This window comes from Syzygium oleosum, unplaced genomic scaffold, assembly GCF_021117445.2.
Source record: "Syzygium oleosum isolate NSW1041296 unplaced genomic scaffold, Sole_v2.1 Sole_v2.62, whole genome shotgun sequence".
NCBI classification, from domain to species: domain Eukaryota; kingdom Viridiplantae; phylum Streptophyta; class Magnoliopsida; order Myrtales; family Myrtaceae; genus Syzygium; species Syzygium oleosum.
The window spans coordinates 526660-545402 of NW_026607546.1; the positions used below are offsets into that span (position 1 = coordinate 526660).

General features: G+C 40.2%; 2 protein-coding genes across 2 annotated transcripts; one reads left to right on the forward strand and one right to left on the reverse strand.

Annotated features, from left to right (window-relative positions):
• Positions 1-1529: 1529 nt before the first annotated feature.
• On the forward strand, positions 1530-9327 carry LOC115690401 (sodium/proton antiporter 1). The gene is made up of 10 exons (XM_030616729.2): positions 1530-1979; positions 2692-2865; positions 3009-3137; positions 4339-4515; positions 5387-5493; positions 6141-6261; positions 6631-6692; positions 6788-7090; positions 8150-8444; positions 8851-9327. The coding sequence occupies exons 1-10, from the start codon at positions 1689-1691 to the stop codon at positions 8968-8970; spliced, it is 1779 nt and encodes a 592-aa protein (XP_030472589.2). The 5' UTR covers positions 1530-1688; the 3' UTR covers positions 8971-9327.
• Positions 9328-10116: 789 nt separating this feature from the next.
• Positions 10117-14248, reverse strand: LOC115690399 (D-3-phosphoglycerate dehydrogenase 1, chloroplastic-like). Its single transcript, XM_030616728.2, has 5 exons — positions 13579-14248; positions 12219-12595; positions 12028-12138; positions 11851-11946; positions 10117-11023 (listed from the first exon to the last, which is right to left on the reverse strand). The coding sequence occupies exons 1-5, from the start codon at positions 14135-14137 to the stop codon at positions 10352-10354; spliced, it is 1815 nt and encodes a 604-aa protein (XP_030472588.1). The 5' UTR covers positions 14138-14248; the 3' UTR covers positions 10117-10351.
• Positions 14249-18743: the final 4495 nt, after the last annotated feature.

Sequence of the window (18743 nt, forward strand, 5' to 3'; positions counted from 1 at the left end):
TGGTGGAAAAACAATTACTTAAATGTCTCCGATTATTCATCCTACGTGTCCTTTTTAAAAACTCAAAACTAGTGTACTCATGATAAATTTACCTCAAACTTATATTTTGACCACCAAAAATCCTAAACCGGTATACTTGTAACAACTTTACCCTCCGTTAAATTGGATTAATAAAAAAAAATACAAACTCAAACACCTGCGACAAACGGAGAGTAAAACCTCAAACCGGTACATCTGTCAATTGCCACATGTAATTTAACTAAGTAATTTGACAGTAAAATTTAACGGAAACTAACATATAGTAAATTTGTCACAGGTGTACCAGATTGAGGTTTTTTATGGTAAAAATAAGTTTGGGATAAATTTGTCACGGGTATATCGGTTTGGAGTTTTTTGTGATATTACCCCTTTTTTAATGAAATTTTAATTGATATATAAATTTTGGCGACCCGTTTAGTCATATATTGCATAAGAAAATTAGGAGTCAAACCCGACCTCTAAAAAAATTACTAAATTACGTTTGCATATCAAGAATATTTTAATAAGCTCACGTAAATTACATGCTAATTAGACTGATACAAGTAGGTTCAGAGATTAATTAGATTTTTAAGACCAAGTCCTTATGATTGTCCAGATAATTCTACTAGTTTTAATTGCCAAGTTGTGTGTCCAATGCATGAAAAAAAAAATTTGGTCATAAAATGTTCAAATTTAATGTTCTCTACTATATGATTCAACAAAATGGTTTCTTATGGGCCTTTTCTTCGTTTGTTTACCACTTGACAATCATTTTTTTCTCACTTATCTAAGGACCAAAGATTGCAAGACACCAGATTTAAAACAAGTTTTCTTTTTTGGATTTTTCTTCTTGCTTATTGACCGACCTATCAAGTACCTGGTGGTAGGAAAAAGCATGGTTAAACTGGAGAATCGAATTAGTGGAAACCTATTCGATTTCAAATTCTAAAAATTGGGGAACCTAGGTTTATGTGTATTTCTTGATTTATATCTTCGCGTGATCTTACGGTATTCCACGGCTTTCGATGATGAGCATATAATTTTGAATCACTAGTCTGAATTTTTATTTTCTGATTGAGGCTTTTACTTTGTTAATATTTCATATTCTTCGTGTGCCTAAATATAAGTTGTGATCAGTAAATTATAATAGCAAGTGGTGGTAATTAAATGTAATAATTCATTACAATCATTCAATTAATAATACAAGTGGAATTTGAGTAGACATTGGAATCTATGACATGGTAGATTCTAAGCTCCAAAAAAATGATAAATCTGTTTCAATGGGCAGATTCCAGATTCCAGATAGAATCTGCGGAACTTGGAATCGCTCACCCTTACTTAGCGGGAAGGAACGTGATTAAAGCCCGACCCGGGACCTTATAAAAATTGGGGCGCGCTAATCAATGCCAAGGAATCACTATCTCCACGGCCAGGATTCACTAATCCCACACCCTCCCGCGAGCCAGGGAGAGCGTGGCCAGCCATTCTCACTGCCCTCTCTCTCTCTCTCTCTCCCAAACGACGCTTCTTTCGTTTATCCTTTCCCAGATTCTTGCGTCTTGAGTCTTCCCTCATCAAATCAGCTTCATCACTTCAAGAAAATAATCCAAAGCGCAAACCTTTTCTGGGTATAGCTTCGATCTCTACAGGAAAAAAAGATCGAAACTTTAATGGCGTGTTTCTCAGCCGGGACCACCCATGTCTCCCCTTCCCGCCCCTTCCCGCGGCGCGAATTGCTTCCGCCGTCACCCATTTCGCTCCTCCGCGCATACCCTTCACTGCCCTCTTCCAAGCCTCTGTTCGGCTCGCCCCTGTGCGGCTCCAGGAGCTCGAGGCTGCTCCGGAGTGGCATTCTTGCTCGAGCCGAAGAGAAAGCCAAAGGGTCGTCGCCGCCGTCGCCGCCGCCGTCGTCTTCGGTTCAGCAACGGCAAGCTCAACCCAATTCGGAGGAGCGGGTCAAGGTTGTCCTGGGCCTGTTCTTTTCTTCTGATAATCTGACTTCTTCAGTAGTACAACCCCGGTCGTGTGATCTTGTGACCTGTGAGATGAATTGTGTTTCCAAAGATATTGGGGCTTATGAGGAAGATTGAGTTACACTTGACGGTGCCTCTGGTTTATCATGAATGGCTCTAATTGAATGTGGATACTTACACTAGTTGATTTGCTCTGTTTCTTGAGAGCCCAGTGGGACAATCAGTCGACCTTCATGTCTCTTATGCAATTTGACTGTTTCTCGTCTTGGCCGATGCAGGACGAGGGAAAAAAATGCTTTCACTGATTAAGTTTCTGCTTTATGATGTAGAGCAGTTGAGGGACAGAAATGAATGTTTGTGGTCTTTAGTTTTTGAAAGAGGCAATAGTTGGAAGATTATGGTATTGGATCCCAAAGACCATGGAATATTGCATTAACAAGTGTAATGCGACGTAGATATAGGAAAGGATGTGTCTTAAAGAAAGAAGTTCTGGCTGAGGATAACTGTAGTAATTTGTTCTAGTTTTCTGTACGCAGTAGAGTCTGCTAATGCACTCACTTAAATAGTAGTGACCGCATTCGATTCTGCGCTTCTTGTATGTGGAAGTTAAAGCATTGTTAATCTGCTTAAAGAAACTCTCTGACATACTATATAATGAAATTAGTGTTGACATTACGTTGACCTGCTGCTGTATCATTAGGACCTTACATCATCTGGGTCATGTGATCCCCTATGTTCAGTTGATGAAGTAAGCTCACAGGAATTTGAAGTTTCATATCAACCGAAGACTGATTTGGTAAAAGCTCTAGCAATTTTTGCTGCAGCTGCCACAGGAGCTGTAGCCATTAACCACTCATGGGTTGCTGCCAATCAGGTCGGTTTGACCCCTGCTCTGTTGCCAGTTTCCTTTTTTCGGAATTTTGATATATTGGATGCCCATTATGTGGCAAAGACTTTCTTACATATTAGTGTGAATAACTCATATTTTTGTTTAATTTTGTTCATATTGTGATACAGGATCTTGCTATGGCAATTTTATTTGTATTAGGATACGCAGGCATAATCTTCGAAGAATCTTTAGCCTTCAATAAAAGTGGAGTGGGATTATTGATGGCTGTGAGCTTATGGGTAGTGCGAAGTATTGGGGTAAGCTTCAAATAAAGTTGTGGTTATTGATGTCTATGCCAGCCAGTTACTTTAATTGTAGATTGGCTCATCCTTAATTGTTTATTTATACTGACATGAACATTCTCCTTACCATTTGGCCCATAACAGGCCAAAATTTATTTGAAGCATGATGTGGTAGCATGTTTGTTTAAATGTTTCTCTTCTCGCTATTCTAGTTGAATCTTAATCTAAATTTGGGAGTGTGACTGCCAAATTAAAAAGGTGAAGTTACATATGTGTTTACGAATCATGCCATGCTAGAAGTCATTTCTTTCCTTTTGTTTCCTGATAAATTCAGTATGCCATATGCAGGACAGCTGCTTTTGAAACCACCTTAATATTTAATACTCCTCCAGCTCGTAGATCTTGAAACATTTAGCATATGTAGGAGAAGTCTTCCCTGGCAAACCTTAAGGCACACAAAGTAGATGCAGATTCTGAATTAAGTTTTTATTCATTAGTATGGCAAAATTTCTGTTGAAAATCGTTTCTTTCTGAGAAATTGCTAGTGTGTCAGGGGAGGCTTTAGTGCTATTTCTAGGAAGGCTCCAGATATCTTTCTCATGGTATTTCTTTTGTTTTGCGATATTCAACAGGAAAATTATGGTCTACGAACACCACTTAGCTTAAGCTCTGATCATTTATTTATGTTTCTCCTTGCGTTTGGCCTTTCCTTCTCTTGGCTAGGAAGCCTGTGAAAAATTTTCTATCTTCCAAGAAGTTGATGAATAGTGGTGTGTTTGTCAAGCACGAAGTCACTAACAATTGGCTACATTGACTTGCCTATCTGTTTCTTCTGTAGCCATCTACGTCTAAGCTATTGTCCATGCGACTATTGCATTTAACTAGGCTAATTCTTTCTTGACTGTGGAAGCTAATAAGCGAAGGAATTCTTAATTAAAGCACCTTTTACTATCCTCTAGTCTCTGAGTCAGATGATGGAGAAGGTTCTTGACAGTTGCTCTTGTACTGTACATTTCTTGCTACTTTTTTAAGTCTCCATGCGAAAGTACATTCTGAATTCCAATGCTTAAATGTCACATTGAGCTGTTTACTTTCTTTTTTGTTTGTTGGTAGGCAATCACTGTTTCATATTCCCTTGACTGAAGTTTTGTTTTATGATTTTTTTATATTTTGTTAGTTATATTAGTTATGATATTTCATATTTCTACTTGCCTAGGCTCCATCAACTGATGTAGCTGTCTCAGAGCTGAGACATGCATCAGCTGAAGTCAGTGAGATAGTCTTTTTCTTGCTTGGTGCAATGACCATCGTGGAGATAGTAGATGCTCATCAAGGATTCAAGCTGGTTACAGACAATATAACTACTCGGAAGCCACGTACTCTTCTCTGGGTGGTAGGTGCTTTTCTGCTCTCACAGTGTCTTGAAGAATCCTTCTTAGCTGTATAGTCAGTGAATTGCAATTAGAACTCCTGTTAATACATTATTGAACCTTTAGTTCAAACTCACTTACCCAGTTCATATTGCATCTCATATAGCAACTAGCATGAGGGGCGGTAAATGACTTTAGTTTGAACCCCCTGTGACATTTGATCACATAATCCATTGACAGTTGCATAAATGACTAAAATTTGTTTTTAAATTGGAAGTGGTGCATATCGTGATTGATTCAGTACTTCTGTCAGCTTTGCACTTCCATTGAGTATTGCCTAAGCCCCTAATTGGAGCCCATTGACATCCCTAGTTGACCAAAGTGTGATGACTGTCATCTGAATTTCAAGAAGCATCCAACCACTTAAGGACTAGAAAGAAGGTAAGGTGAACTTGTCATTGAGATTGCTTCTTGTGGTACAGTTAGAGGAGGACATTTGAAAGTACTGCAACAACAAATGGAATTCATTGAATAGGTTGATCAGAATTAAATCTACATGGATATGAACTAGACATAGCTGGTGAAACTTTGGCTGTTGGATGAGCCTGTTTAACGTGAGATGCTTTAGTGTTTAGTTCTAATGGAAGACAAGGACACTGTGGAGGATAACCATTTGTGTTCTAGATTGAACTGGTAACACTGGCTTCTGCCCATTCAGGAAGTAGAAAGGAGGCAAAGAAACTGGTAATCGCTATAGTTTAGATGACTTCTTTCAATCCTTCTCATGGACATTTTAGGTACCTCAATGTCTAACTTTGAATAAGTACGAGACTAATTGAGTATCAACCCTCTCAATTCAGTGTGGTGCTGACCTTTAACTTTTTGGATTTTCAGGTTGGTTTCGTGACATTTTTCTTAAGTTCTATCCTGGACAACTTGACATCTACAATTGTCATGGTGTCCTTATTGCGGAAGCTAGTTCCTGCTTCCGAGTACCGCAAGTATGTTACAACATTTTCAGATTATCGTGAAGTCCCCATGTCAACATCTGTAGCTTGTATTTTGGTTTTTAGGTGTTTTGTTTCCTTCAGTTGGGTCTTTCTGCGCCCTTACTGTGTTGATAGGATTTTCTTTCATATTGAGATGTCATGTCATTAGGCCATATTGAACATTATAATCTATTTATTAGGAGTATGAGCCACTAAGTTGGTTTTGTAATGATCGTAACTTCAGAAGTCAGCTCCTTTTATTGAGTTTGAGATTTTAAGTTGAGATAGTTTATCAGATCAAAAAAATAGAATTATTTTTATAATAAGTGCAACTACCTAACGACGTTGACAAGTGGTTCAAGGAAGTGAGATGGCCACATACCGACCTTTTCAATCTTAGTGATAGATGCTGCTGGTTGATATAGCCCCTTCTTTACAATACATAAAAGAGCACCTTGCTGGTGTCGCGGGTTGATGCTCGTTTTGTCAAGTGCTTTCTGATTCTATCAGCTTCTAATGTTTCATTTTTTAGCTTGACTTAGTTCCTTTCCATGCATTTTTGGTAGGATTTCTTGTAGTGCTGTGCATCACTTCTCAATTGCTTTGTGCTATGTTCTCGAGAAATTCTATTTAACCAATGTTCCACTGTATGTTGGCAGGCTTCTTGGAGCTGTTGTGGTTATAGCAGCAAATGCTGGTGGTGCATGGACTCCCATAGGCGATGTTACTACCACTATGCTTTGGATTCATGGTCAGATATCCACAGTGCAGACAATGAAGGTCATTTTATCCTTGTTCTCGACCGGGATTTAATTACCTCACACAGTCCAATAACATATGATTTATTACCAGTGATTCAACTTCATTACCTCATATAGTGATTGAATTTTCCATGCTTCTCTATAGGTTTATATGACCAATGACAGTAACACTCTGCTTGAATTTGCTCATGCTCTAACAACATCAATGAAAGTTGGAATTTGAACTTTAAAACTCGGCATTGGAATTTCAATTTCCTTGAACAATGACTAACTGCTTTCCTATATGAGATATATCTGTTGGGCGCACCGTTGTGTTAACCCTCTATTGTCAATAGTTTTTCATATTTTGGTGCCCTTTCAAGACCATAGCAGAATATGTAAATTGCAGGACTTGGTTCTCCCCTCAGCAGTTTCTCTAGCCGTCCCACTGGCTCTTATGTCCCTTACCAGGTACTCTCCTAGCATATCCAGCCATATGCCGAATGCAATTAGCTCCTACTATATGGATCTGGAGTTGTGAGGTTAGTTTCTTTTATTCTGTACAGTGAAGTTAATGGGAAGGGACAGGAGTCTACCGATGTTTTGGCATCTGAACAGATGGCTCCTCGAGGACAGCTTGTTTTCTCTGTGGGAATAGGCGCACTGATCTTTGTTCCAGTATTTAAAGCTTTGACTGGTCTGCCTCCTTACATGGGTATGTTGCTCGGACTTGGAGTTCTTTGGATTCTAACAGATGCAATCCATTATGGTGAATCCGAGAGGCAAAGGTTGAAAGTACCGCAGGCTTTATCTCGGATTGACACTCAAGGAGCCCTTTTCTTCCTTGGAATTCTTTTATCTGTAAGCAGGTAATTTGTGAATGACGTGAGGACATTCTTTCTACCTACTGCTCATAATTTATTCAGAAGATTAGTATCATCACCTCTTGTTATTAATTAAACTAAGAAGATTGATGAAGTAATCTCTGCATGCAAAATCTCCCTTGTACACAGACATTGAAGAGACATTCTCTTGTCTGTGCAGGGACATGTACACAATTAATATATCTATCTGAGCCATATATTCTGTCAAGCTTGGCATTGGAAATCTCTCAAGTGACTCACCATATTGTCCGCTTCATTCTGCACTAGACGAGTGCATAATATTTTATTATTATAATAGCGAAAAAGCCACCTCAAGCATGTAAACCCGGGACTCATAAAATACCCCACTGACCTCATGGATCAGTATGAAGAGAGCCAAATCCAAGTGGGCAGTTCAAACATGGTGTTTTCCCCAGTTGACATGGGAAATTGAACATATACATGTCCATTCCTTAAACCACTAAGCCAATCAGTTGATTATGCTTCTTCTTTCATCATCGTATTGCAGTTTTACAACTTCCTTCTTATTCTACATCACAAATGTGGCCTCGTATGCATCATCTGATGAGTACCAACAATGCATCTCCTACCAACAGTAGCATAACAAGCTGCTTTAGGTCTTGTTTACTGATTGCGCAACTCAATTAGTCTTCTAGTTTTGCTTTATGTTATGATGTTGAGCAAACATGCCTAGTGGTTGAAATTGCTACTCATATTGATCATGTAGCGCATTCATGAGATCTTACCGAGACTCGAGATTAACATTTGGTGAGTTTTGAAGAGAGAAACTGTCTCTCTATCTATTTAGTAAAACTGTACAATGGATAAAGTCCATTGAGCTAGACCCTCAATCCCATTTTTCATAGAAGGAAAATCTAATGAAACAGTTTTTTCTTTCCACACTCAAATCCTATGCATGTCCACATCCCACTAACCTCAACTCTTTATTGCCAAGAGTCTTGGGAAATTTATATGCTACATGTTTGACATGCACATATTAAAACTCTCATTAATGCATCGATTCTGACATATACCGTTTTTTAGCCTGGAGGCTGCAGGACTTCTCAGGGAATTGGCGAATTACCTTGATGCACATATTCCTAGCATCGAACTGATTGCTGGGTCAATTGGGGTGGTTTCTGCAATTATAGACAATGTTCCGCTGGTTGCTGCAACAATGGGGATGTATGATCTGACCTCGTTCCCGCGGGATTCAGAGTTTTGGCAGCTAGTTGCCTATTGTGCTGGCACTGGTGGGTCCATGCTAGTTATTGGCTCAGCGGCTGGTGTGGCATTTATGGGGATGGAAAAGGTGGACTTCTTTTGGTACTTTCGAAAGGTACTCTGCGCTACTTGAGTTTCTCCTGGTTCTATTGTATTGCTCTTTTGGTTGGTTAAGTTTAACTTCAGGTCGCTGAACTTTGATCCGGTTTTCACTTAAGATTCTCAGAGGCAACTGCGAAACCTAATATCTCTTCACGTGGATATGTTGAAATGATTTGGTTCCTGGCCTTGGTTGTGATTCACCAACCACCTGCATGCTTATATGTGACTAACATGCTTAAGGCGAGTTAAGGGTATAGCTAGGTAAAGAAGAAGCAAATGTACCAACTTCCCAGACATTTAGTTTTCAGCACTGTCAGAGTTTAATTTTGGATCTTCTGATGATTGGGTCATTTTTCTTTTTTCCTTTTGAGAAAATTCAAATATATTGAAATTGTTCAATGTTTGTTTTGCGGGAACAGGTGAGTGGTTTTGCTTTTGCGGGCTATGCTGCTGGGATTGCTGCCTATTTAGCTGTTCATAATCTCAACATCTCTCTTCCGACGACTCTGGCTCATGTCCCGTTCCTTTCTGGTTCTTGAAACTATTCCCTGAGCATGGACTTGGTATTTGGGAGATGGAACAGAAGCCGTCTCTTTCAAGATTATGAGTACTTGCTCTGCTGTTGATCTACTATTGAGCTCAAGCGGCATGTACCGTACCAAATGGGGATCGCATTCTCCGAGAACATAGGATACATCAGAAAGAGTTTAGAGTCTATCGCAGTTCGCAGTGCAAAGGTTTTTTGTCTCTTTTTGTCTTGTCTCGATGAAAGCCATAAGGTTCCGCATGATGGAAGTTGCTGGATGGAAAAACACTATTATTGTACTTAAGCAAAACATACCGAAGCACAAATTCCAGGAGTTGTCATGTATATGGCATCTCTGTTATTACACAAACCATTCTCTACCCATTGTTTACTGTTCTTGACATTAGGACATTACGGCCTTATACCAGACTCCAGGGATTCTTTGGATATTACCGTTCATTCAACGTGTCTATATAGAAAAATGACAAAAGCAGTCCCCGAACTTTGGCTCAATGTGTAATTTGATTTCTAAATTTTAACTTTTAATTTGTTCAATGTGGTCCATGAACTTTAACCCAATATATAATGTGATTCCTGAACTTTTAATTTGTTCAATGTTGTCTTTGAATTTTTTGTATATGTTCAATTTAGTACATGAACTATATGAAAATGTTCAATATAATCTTTCTATTAATTCATGTTTAGTCTAAAGACTACATTGAATAAATTAAAAATTCAGGGACGAGATTGAACATTAGGCTAAAATTTTTAAGTTACATTGAACAAATTGAAGGTTTAAAAATCACATTGAACATTAAGCCAAAATTTAGAGACTGTTTGTGTTATTATCTCATCTATAAATGATTATTTTTTGTATTTTGATATTTTCTTCTATTCCTAAATCAAAATGAGAAGAATCATGAAAATCACGAGAGCCACTAATACATAAGGACTTAATGGGAGAAAATAATGACGGAGAGAGAGAGAGAGAGAGAGAGAGAGAGAGAGAGAGAGAGAGAGAGAGAGAGAGAGAGAGAGAGAGAGAGAGAGGAGAAACATGTTGAATCCTGGACTGAGGCGAGAGAGAGAGAGAGAGAGAGAGAGAGAGAGAGAGAGAGAGAGAGGAGAAACATGTTGAATCCTGGACTGAGGCGAAGTCTTTACCTTTTATAACTTGTATGAATTTATTGAAAAAGAGCATTTCATTCAGGCAAAAAGCAACATGATAAAGTACAGAATCTTCCTCGCAGCACTTGATTATCGTTCCACTCTACCTCAATACTACTACAAAACACCGACGTCACAGCCAAAATCGCAGAGCAAAGACATGCAAATCATGCTCAGCGGCTATGAATGATGAAAGACAGATGTAGGACTACAACTCATACCCCACATTACAACTTGAGGAAAACAAACTCCTCAATCGCGGAAATGTCCCCGATCTTCTTCAGAGTCTCCTTGCTGGGTTGGTCATCAACTCCAATAGCCATCACGGCATGCTTTCGCGGTGCGATCCTACCAACACTCATGAAACTGACATTGACATTCTCTTCTCCCAAAATGCTTCCCACTCTGCCAATCATACCTGGCTGATCAACTTGCCTGCACAATATGATGCTTCCCTCCAAGCTCACATCAACTTCGAAAGATCCCACCTTTGTGAGATGTGGAATCCCATCCTTCACCCGCCCCTCGACCGTGATCTCCCCAGAATCTGATATGGCACTGGCAAACCTTGATTCCACATTTGCAATCTGAACCTGGATAAACTCAAGAGGACTCTCAGGTGAACCATCTAAGATGACCCGCTCCTCTGTCATTCTCAGTCCTCTCTGCTTAGCAGTGAAATCTGCATTGACCAAGTTCACAAAGACATCGGATATGGGTTCAATTATACCCTTAGTAATCATAGCACGGAGTAGTCTAGTGTCGAGATCATCAGGTGCTCTTGCAGAAGCGTACGTCACTTTTATGGTTTTTACGCCACTCCCACCCCCAACTAATTGAACGGCCAATCTCCCAAGCTTCTCAGCAAGTACAACATATGGTTTCAGCTCTGTAAGAACCTGCAGCCAAAAAGGAAATGTATAAAGTTAAGATTTATGTTACTCAAGCATATATTGAACCAGGTTGTGCCTTCTGGATCTTAAACAAAGCACCCTCAGGGATCAAAATCGTCATTAAAATCATCCAGAGTTACTTGTCTATAACACGACAGTATTGACCCACTCATGATTGAATCCCAAGTACCTACCCTAGGTGCGATCCTACAGGAATTGACCAAGGGGCAGCATATCTTACGGTCTTCAAAACTCACTTCCACTGTTCATCTTGTACAGAGAGGAAGCTGGTTTTGGGCCAAAGCCAAACATCAACGAAATTAAACAATTGTACACATATTGGCCAATTCCAATCGATCACCTCAAAAAAAAAAATCTTAGCCAAAAAAGATCAAACTTCTAGTGAGCACGGGTAATTATTCTCCTCCGCAGTACACATCAAGCAAGTTGGGGCAGCAAATCTTACGGTCTTCAAAAACTCGGTTCCTCCATTCATCTTGTACAGAGAGGAAGCTGGATTTGGGACAAAGCCAAACATCGACGAAATTAAACAATTGTACACGTATCGGACAATTCCAATCGATCGTCTCAAAACAAATCTTTGCTGGCAAAGATCAAACTTCTATGAGCACTGGTAATCATTCTCCTCCACAATGCACATCAAGCAAGTTCAATCACAACAATTATGCATCAGAGCCCAAGCCAAGATAAAGATATGTCAAATACTGAGAACAAATACTGAAGGTTGAGAGGAAACAGATTGGAGGATAAAAAGTAGAAAGTAGACCGAGAGAGAGGCCAAACAGCCAAGTTGTGGAAAAAGTTCTTGATACCTCAGCAGGAACCATTGGCGCATTGACCGCAGTAGCAGCCAACTCTCCTTTCAGAGCTCCAATAACAGCTTCAGCAATTTCAATAGCCACTCCTTCCTGGCATATTAAGTGACCATTTTATGATTTCTAATAACATAGAGAAAGTTATAGTCGGCTAAGCCGTAACTGTTAACAAACCTGTGCTTCCATGGTACTGGCTCCGAGGTGTGGGGTCACCGTGACTCTCTCGTGTTGTACCAACTTGCTGTCCTTTGCTGGTGGCTCCTCTGTGAAGACATCAAGTGCCGCCTGCAACAAGGCAAGTATGTGCTTCATCTCCCAAGGCAACAACGAGGAAGCTCAACACTTCAGATATAAGATGGCAATACCTGAGCAACAATTCCAGCATCCAATGCCCTCACAAGAGCTTCTTCATCAATCACTCCTCCACGAGCGACATTGACAATTCGAACTCCTTTCTTCATCTTTGCAAAATTCTCATCATTGAGAATCTTTGATGTAGCAGGTGTCAGGGGCATGTGTAAAGAAATGAAATCTGCAGTTGATACGGCTTCATCAAAGCTCACAAGATCCACCCCTACCGCGCGTGCTCGATCTGCAGGGGCATAAGGGTCATGTGCAATCACATGCATACCAAGACCTTTGGCACGACGTGCGACTTCTGATCCGACCTTTCCGAAACCCATGACGGCAAGCGTTTTCCCAACAAGGGAGACACCCACATATTTGTTTCTTTGCCACTTTCCTGCATCAAGCAAAATAACCATTTGTCAAAGACCAATATTGATATAGCCTCAAGAAAATGTTGGCAATTCACTTCGTCCCCTATAAACTTAAGCATTGATGTAACTAAGGAGACAAAATCCAAATGACCTGAATAGCTGAAAAGTGTATATAAAAGGCATATGCCACTAAATTTGGCTGACACAATGAATACTATTTGTTACTCCACCAAGCAACCAATCCACATCTCTACTCAAGGTAGTCCTGGATTTGCCTCACCAGTGAGAATTGCTTTCATTCAACCAAGGTCAGTCCAATAGTAATTTCAGCCAGGGAAAGCAATTTAAGTGATTGGGTACAAAAGGAACCTCTTGTTTATAGAGAAGTTTCTGCATACATGACAGGATACATCTAGTGATACCCATGATCTTCAGTGGTACCTCTGGCTTTTCAGTATTTCTCTATTCAAACAAATTAAGCAAACAAACAATTTGAAAACCCAAAATTCAAATGAATATTCACGACACAGTTCCTTTTTTCATGAACCCTTCATAAACCCTACACGCACGACAAACAATCTTAGCTACAACGAACCCACGACTTTTCATAATGCTAGATTCCTCAGATTAATAAACCAGAATCTGGAGCTTTTCCACTTCACCTATTACTCAGGAACTAATTCTCTTAGATACGCCTTTTAAAGATCATATTATTAGACCTTTAAAGCCCAAAGAACCCTCGTAGCTTGCTTTTGCCAGATGGGCATCTCAAAAGCAACCCCAATCTACACCAAAGCTTACTCTTTTTAAGTGAAAATAGGAAAAAGGGACGCACTTTTCTATGGTTCAAACTTCTCGCCACACGCCACGAACGGAATACGGATCCAGCCAAAGTTAAAGCCACCATGTGCTCGACGAAATGCGTCACAGGACTACCCAACGAAACCGCCGCTGAGGAAACGCAGAACCAGCAAACCAACATAGGACAACACACTCACACACTCACCAGCCTTAACGGACGCATCAGCCTGCGCGACGTTCCTCGCCATCGCGGCCAAGAGCGCGATCCCGTGCTCGGCGGCCGCGACGGTGTTGGCGGTCGGCGCGTTCACGACCAAGCACCCGTGCTCCGTCGCCGCGGACAGATCCACATTATCGATCCCGACGCCGGCCCGCCCCACCACCTTCAGCCTCCCGCCGGACGACTCGAACACCTCCCGGTTCACCTTGGTCCCGCTCCGCACGATCAGCGCGTCGCAGAGGGAGATCTTGGTGCAGAGCTCCTCGGGGGAGAGGTTGTAGGAGCAGTCCACGTTGGCGAACCCCTTGAGGAGGGCCAGCCCCGCCTCGCCCAGCTTCTCGGCGACGAGGACGGTGGGCTTGGCGTCGAGGGAGGAGCGGACGACGACGGCGACGAGAGGGGCCGCCGCGTGGTGGCGGCGGGGGAGGAGGGAGACGGAGGAGAAGGAGGGGTGGAGGGGGAGCTTGGAGGAGAGGGACAGCTGGGTCGGCCTGTTCAGGGAAGGGGACGCCGCGGCGGCGCGGAGGGAACCGGTGGCGGCCATTGACGGCGGCGGCGGCGGCGGAGGGCGGAGGTGAGCGAGTGTTGGTGCGCGAGTATACAAGAGGCGATGCGGAGTACGGAATGAGGAGAGGGAAAATGCGAATGATTCGGGGGGTTGGTGGCGCCGTGGCGGTGGGGTTTGGTGAGAGAGTCCTAATTAACCCCAAAAAAAATGTTTAATAATTAATTATTTACTATTGATATAAACTTGGTATATATATAATTATGTAATAAGCTAATTATGGTTTAGTTTTTGATATCTTGCCCAAGAGAAGAGAACATGATGATTGTTTTGGTAGTTCTCTCTTTTATCTTATGATCTCATCCATGCTCCAACCATATATGCAAAAACACTTGGATTCGATTTCGCGTCCTGAAAAGATAATAATAATCGCGCAACCTATTAAATATATGTATATAGGTATATGTAGATATAGCTAATTATTGTTTGTTGCAAAAAGAAAAATAAAATTGTTTTGTTTTGTTTTGGGTAGTTTCTCTTGCTTATCTTATCCATTCTGCTACGATATAAAGAAAATGCATGGATTTGATGTCGCAGCCTGAAAAGGTAACAGTAATCCCGCAAACTATTTAGAATGAATTTGGAAATATTTTTATAACTGCATTGTTAATCTTGGCGTGATTGGAAAAACCCACGGAAGTCGGACGGGACACGAAAACCCATACTGGCTCGAATGAGAATTTGAATATCCACTTGAAGAGTAGCTCGGTTTTCTTCGGACGCGACAGGTCGGTCTGATTTGGATTTTCTGGCCTTCTAGGCTTTTTATATTGCAGCTCTAGCAATATGAACACGACATTATTCCCGTCTACGATCCCATGAACTCTTTTTCTTTCTATACGATACATGCGGCATGTACCTCGTCTAATTTATTTTTTAATAAATAGCAAGAAATAATGCCAATATATTTCTTAGTGTTATGCTTTTAATGTATTATATGAATGAACCCCAATTTTTAGTAAACAAGAAACTCGAAATTTAAAGAGGGAAACATTCGGATATAAAAAGACTAAAAAGTCCCAAAAGGTCAATAGCATTTAGGGATCTTAATGCCAAAAGGTGCAAGCAAGTAGATGAGTTGGAAAAGGTAATATTTGGCGATTTATATTTTAATTTTAGAAAATAAATCCTACAAAAATATTTCCTATATGCTGTCCTAAAAACAAAAAAAATAAAGAGATAGAATGACCAAAGTTATTAAAAGATATTAAAAGTTCAATTACATGATCCATAGTCTTTTTCCACAAGCAATGTTTGAATGGAAACTTAGATGGGGAAGGCTTAGATAATAGGAAGATCATCTAATCCTTAGATTAAAGTTTGATTAATATCTATCTAATTGTCTAATTAACAGAAACTTCAATCGCAAATTACCCATTTTCTCTTATAATGACACCCGTTTGGATTTTGTATATTGTGAAAAATCTTGGAATGGTTGGATGGGCACCACACTAGCTTAACATTTTAGACTCGAGAGGCTACCAAATATATATATGATTAGACAAAAGAAAGAGCTTCCACAACAGATTTTCAAGTACTTAGTTTCAGGCATAATGAATGTTGACATTTTGGAAGGTTATGAATAGTCGGCTAACTAAATGTTAGACTTTTAACCTAATAATGATAAGACGGCTAGCTGAAACGGGTGAGTTGGATTGGGTTTTGGTTTCTCGCTTAAGTCTGCTCGTCCAAAACAGGGAACATGGATTGCTGACACCGAGCCTGGACGAGCTTGTGATGGGGTGTACCGTGCTTTCATCATATGACACTTCTCAAGCGTATCCATTAGCACTCGGCCCCGGTCCTATCGTCATTTATGTATCCGACGTGAGTCTTATCGATACTAATATATTTTGTTTTGGCAAATGAGAATAACATGATCATTTTCGGATTTCTTGTTGCACATCAATAATTTTGGAGTCAATCGTCTTGAAAGCCTGATTTTGTGACAGAAGAGCTTTCGATTGCCAGTTTAGAACAGCCTCAGCAATAGGTGTTCTCTTTGGCCTTCCACGTTCATCTACATCAGTGGGAGAATGAATTTTTGGAGCATGAATGTATTTTTGCTGTGGATCAGTAAATTCCTCAGTAATAAGAAAAAGAAGCCGAGAATTTTGAACAGGATTTAAAGGAGGAAAATCAGCTTTATTGAACATGGAAATAATAGATGGAAGTTGCCCGGTGATTGGATTTTCAGGAATGACGAGGATTTGAAGTGGATAATTGGCAACATTGCCATTTTAAAAGCACTTGCAAGGAACACACGAATGATGGGTGCTCACTGCTCCAGTACGGTTGATGGTGTGCTGCGGTGTCGAAAAAGAGGTCATGATGAAAAAGGTATCCGCTGTCTAAAATAAGTCTATCCTTACACTCTACTCAAACCATTTCGTTAGAAAGTTCCCAAGTAGGAGTACGATGAATGATAGTGTACGACTTCCGAGGAAGAATATTCAGGAATTCTATTTCTAATCTATTACACGCCATTATTATCAGTACGAAACACCAACATATCTTAAGAAAATCGTGTTTTCTCTGTGCATCGTGACAAGTAATCCATAATTATAAGACGAGTATTACATCGAACGTGGTGCGTTGAGCTCTATATACTTCGGATATACATTTCAGGTAAATTTTTATTCACGAGGAAGAAATCTTCAATTAAATCAATCAAATTTTTTTTGGTTAATATCACAAAAAATTCCAAACTGATACATTTATGACAATTTTACCATAAACAAATTTTTTGACCACTAAAAATCAAAAACTGATATACCCGTGATAAATTTATCGCGAACTGATTTTTTGAGCATAAAAAATCCTGGTACACCTGTGACAATTTTACCATGAACTAATTTTTTTATCACGAAAAACCCTAAACTGGTACACTTGTGATAATTTACCTTCTGTTAAATTGTATTAATATAACGAAAAACAAAAAAAATTGTAAACTTGTGACAAAATAAAGAGGGGTAAAACTCAATAAACTAACGTATCACGTGTCATAAAACCCGTATTTAACAAGATAAAATTAACTGAAACTAATAGAGGGTAAATTTGTCACAGGTGTATCAGTTTGGAGGTTTTTGGTGGTCAAAAAATTAATTCTTGAGATAAATTTATTATAGGTATATCAGTTTAAAATTTTTCGTGAATATTAATTATTTTTTTTTAAAACTTTTTATTCGTGTTTAATTCTCTTTCACGTCTCGAACGCACAAAACTGCGGCCGCCGCGCAAAGGCCCAGGGGGGGGCCGGGGCAAAGGACGACGCGCCTCCGAGTGGCGCGCGACGGCCACCGTCCGACTTCATGTACGAAAATCTGAAAACCTAAGATCGCCTAACGTAAGATCTCCCTGGTCTCTGCCTCGACAGAAAACGACACGAGTGTCAGATCTCAGCATCGCGGGAATTACTCCCACTTTGGGTGGGCCCCCCCCCCCCTGGGAAGTCGGTGGGGAAGAAGGAGAGGGAAATCTGATTTTGCTTTCTCAAGCAAAGAGGCCACCAGCTCATCCTCCATCGGCATCAATTTCCTCTTTTTCTTTCTTTTTGTTTGATTATAAAGTGAGATAAGTAGGTCGACGATGCCATACCAAGGAGCAGAATTGATGGGCTACCCAATAGGTACGAGCGGTTTCGGGATCGGTCCAGGATCTGAAACCTGAAGCCTATCGTGTCGAGATCGATTTTGAAACTTGAAAGACGGAACTCACTAGGACAAATGATTCCGAGGATTGACTCCAGGATCTACCCGAGAGAAACGGGCAATCTCTTTTTCTTGTTTCAATATTTCTTTCTCTCTTTTTTCCTTTCATTATTAGTGAAGCAAAATGGAAGTACACGCAGCAGCAAAAACCCTAATTTGTCAATAGCGACAGTTCGTAAAAGATTAACACGTAAAATAAGATAAATAATAGAAAGTTCAGAACACGTAACATAAACCATTACCGGCGAGAAAGGAACTCTTTGGTGGCATGCTCGCAGTGATTGGACGAGAGCTACAGTCCATGGTGCGATAGTCATCGGCTTCCCTATCCTCGAGCCAGATGATGAAGACGTCATCGTGCTCGGTATGTACTTTAGAAATTTATATTTGTTAATACATACACTAACTATAGCCCATAGTATTCTCTAACAGCTCGACTTCTTTAGACGTCAACTTCAAAAGCATTTAACTGGATATGGGGATCTTCACTACCAATAGAAAAGACAGAGGATGAACGAAACTGCGGACTAAATATAAAGAAAAAGAAAACAATATAATATATTGAGTTAGTGGGTACCTGTTTGTTATTAGCATGTGGCAGATCCAAAGATGAGAGGCGGATGAGACTTGAGATGCATTGTTTATTATTGTTAGCACGAGTAAAAAGAGAATTTAGAGTTAACTTAGGTCCGGTTCATCGGTTCCCGGTTCGATTCTTACCCAGGACCAACAACCCACCGAACTGCACAATACCAATTCTACTTTTTTTGGAACAAGGAACCAGATTAGTAACCGCGAGAACCTAAAACTGGACCAGTTCCTATGACTTATTTGGTCTGGTTCCCAGTTTTACTCTAGACCATGCTCACCCTTAC

What these genes read in the sequence shown, in the direction of transcription:
- LOC115690401 (XM_030616729.2), top strand. Translation starts at nt 1,689, where the DNA reads ATGGCGTGTTTCTCAGCCGGGACCACCCATGTCTCCCCTTCCCGCCCC. An exon ending in CCACAGTGCAGACAATGAAG is followed by an intron (nt 6,262 to 6,630) that starts GTCATTTTATCC and finishes TGTAAATTGCAG; the next exon opens with GACTTGGTTCTCCCCTCAGC. An exon ending in ATTCTTTTATCTGTAAGCAG is followed by an intron (nt 7,091 to 8,149) that starts GTAATTTGTGAA and finishes ACCGTTTTTTAG; the next exon opens with CCTGGAGGCTGCAGGACTTC.
- LOC115690399 (XM_030616728.2), bottom strand. Translation starts at nt 14,137, where the DNA reads ATGGCCGCCACCGGTTCCCTCCGCGCCGCCGCGGCGTCCCCTTCCCTG. An exon ending in TGATGCGTCCGTTAAGGCTG is followed by an intron (nt 12,596 to 13,578) that starts GTGAGTGTGTGA and finishes TGCTTGATGCAG; the next exon opens with GAAAGTGGCAAAGAAACAAA. An exon ending in CCAGTACCATGGAAGCACAG is followed by an intron (nt 11,947 to 12,027) that starts GTTTGTTAACAG and finishes TTAATATGCCAG; the next exon opens with GAAGGAGTGGCTATTGAAAT.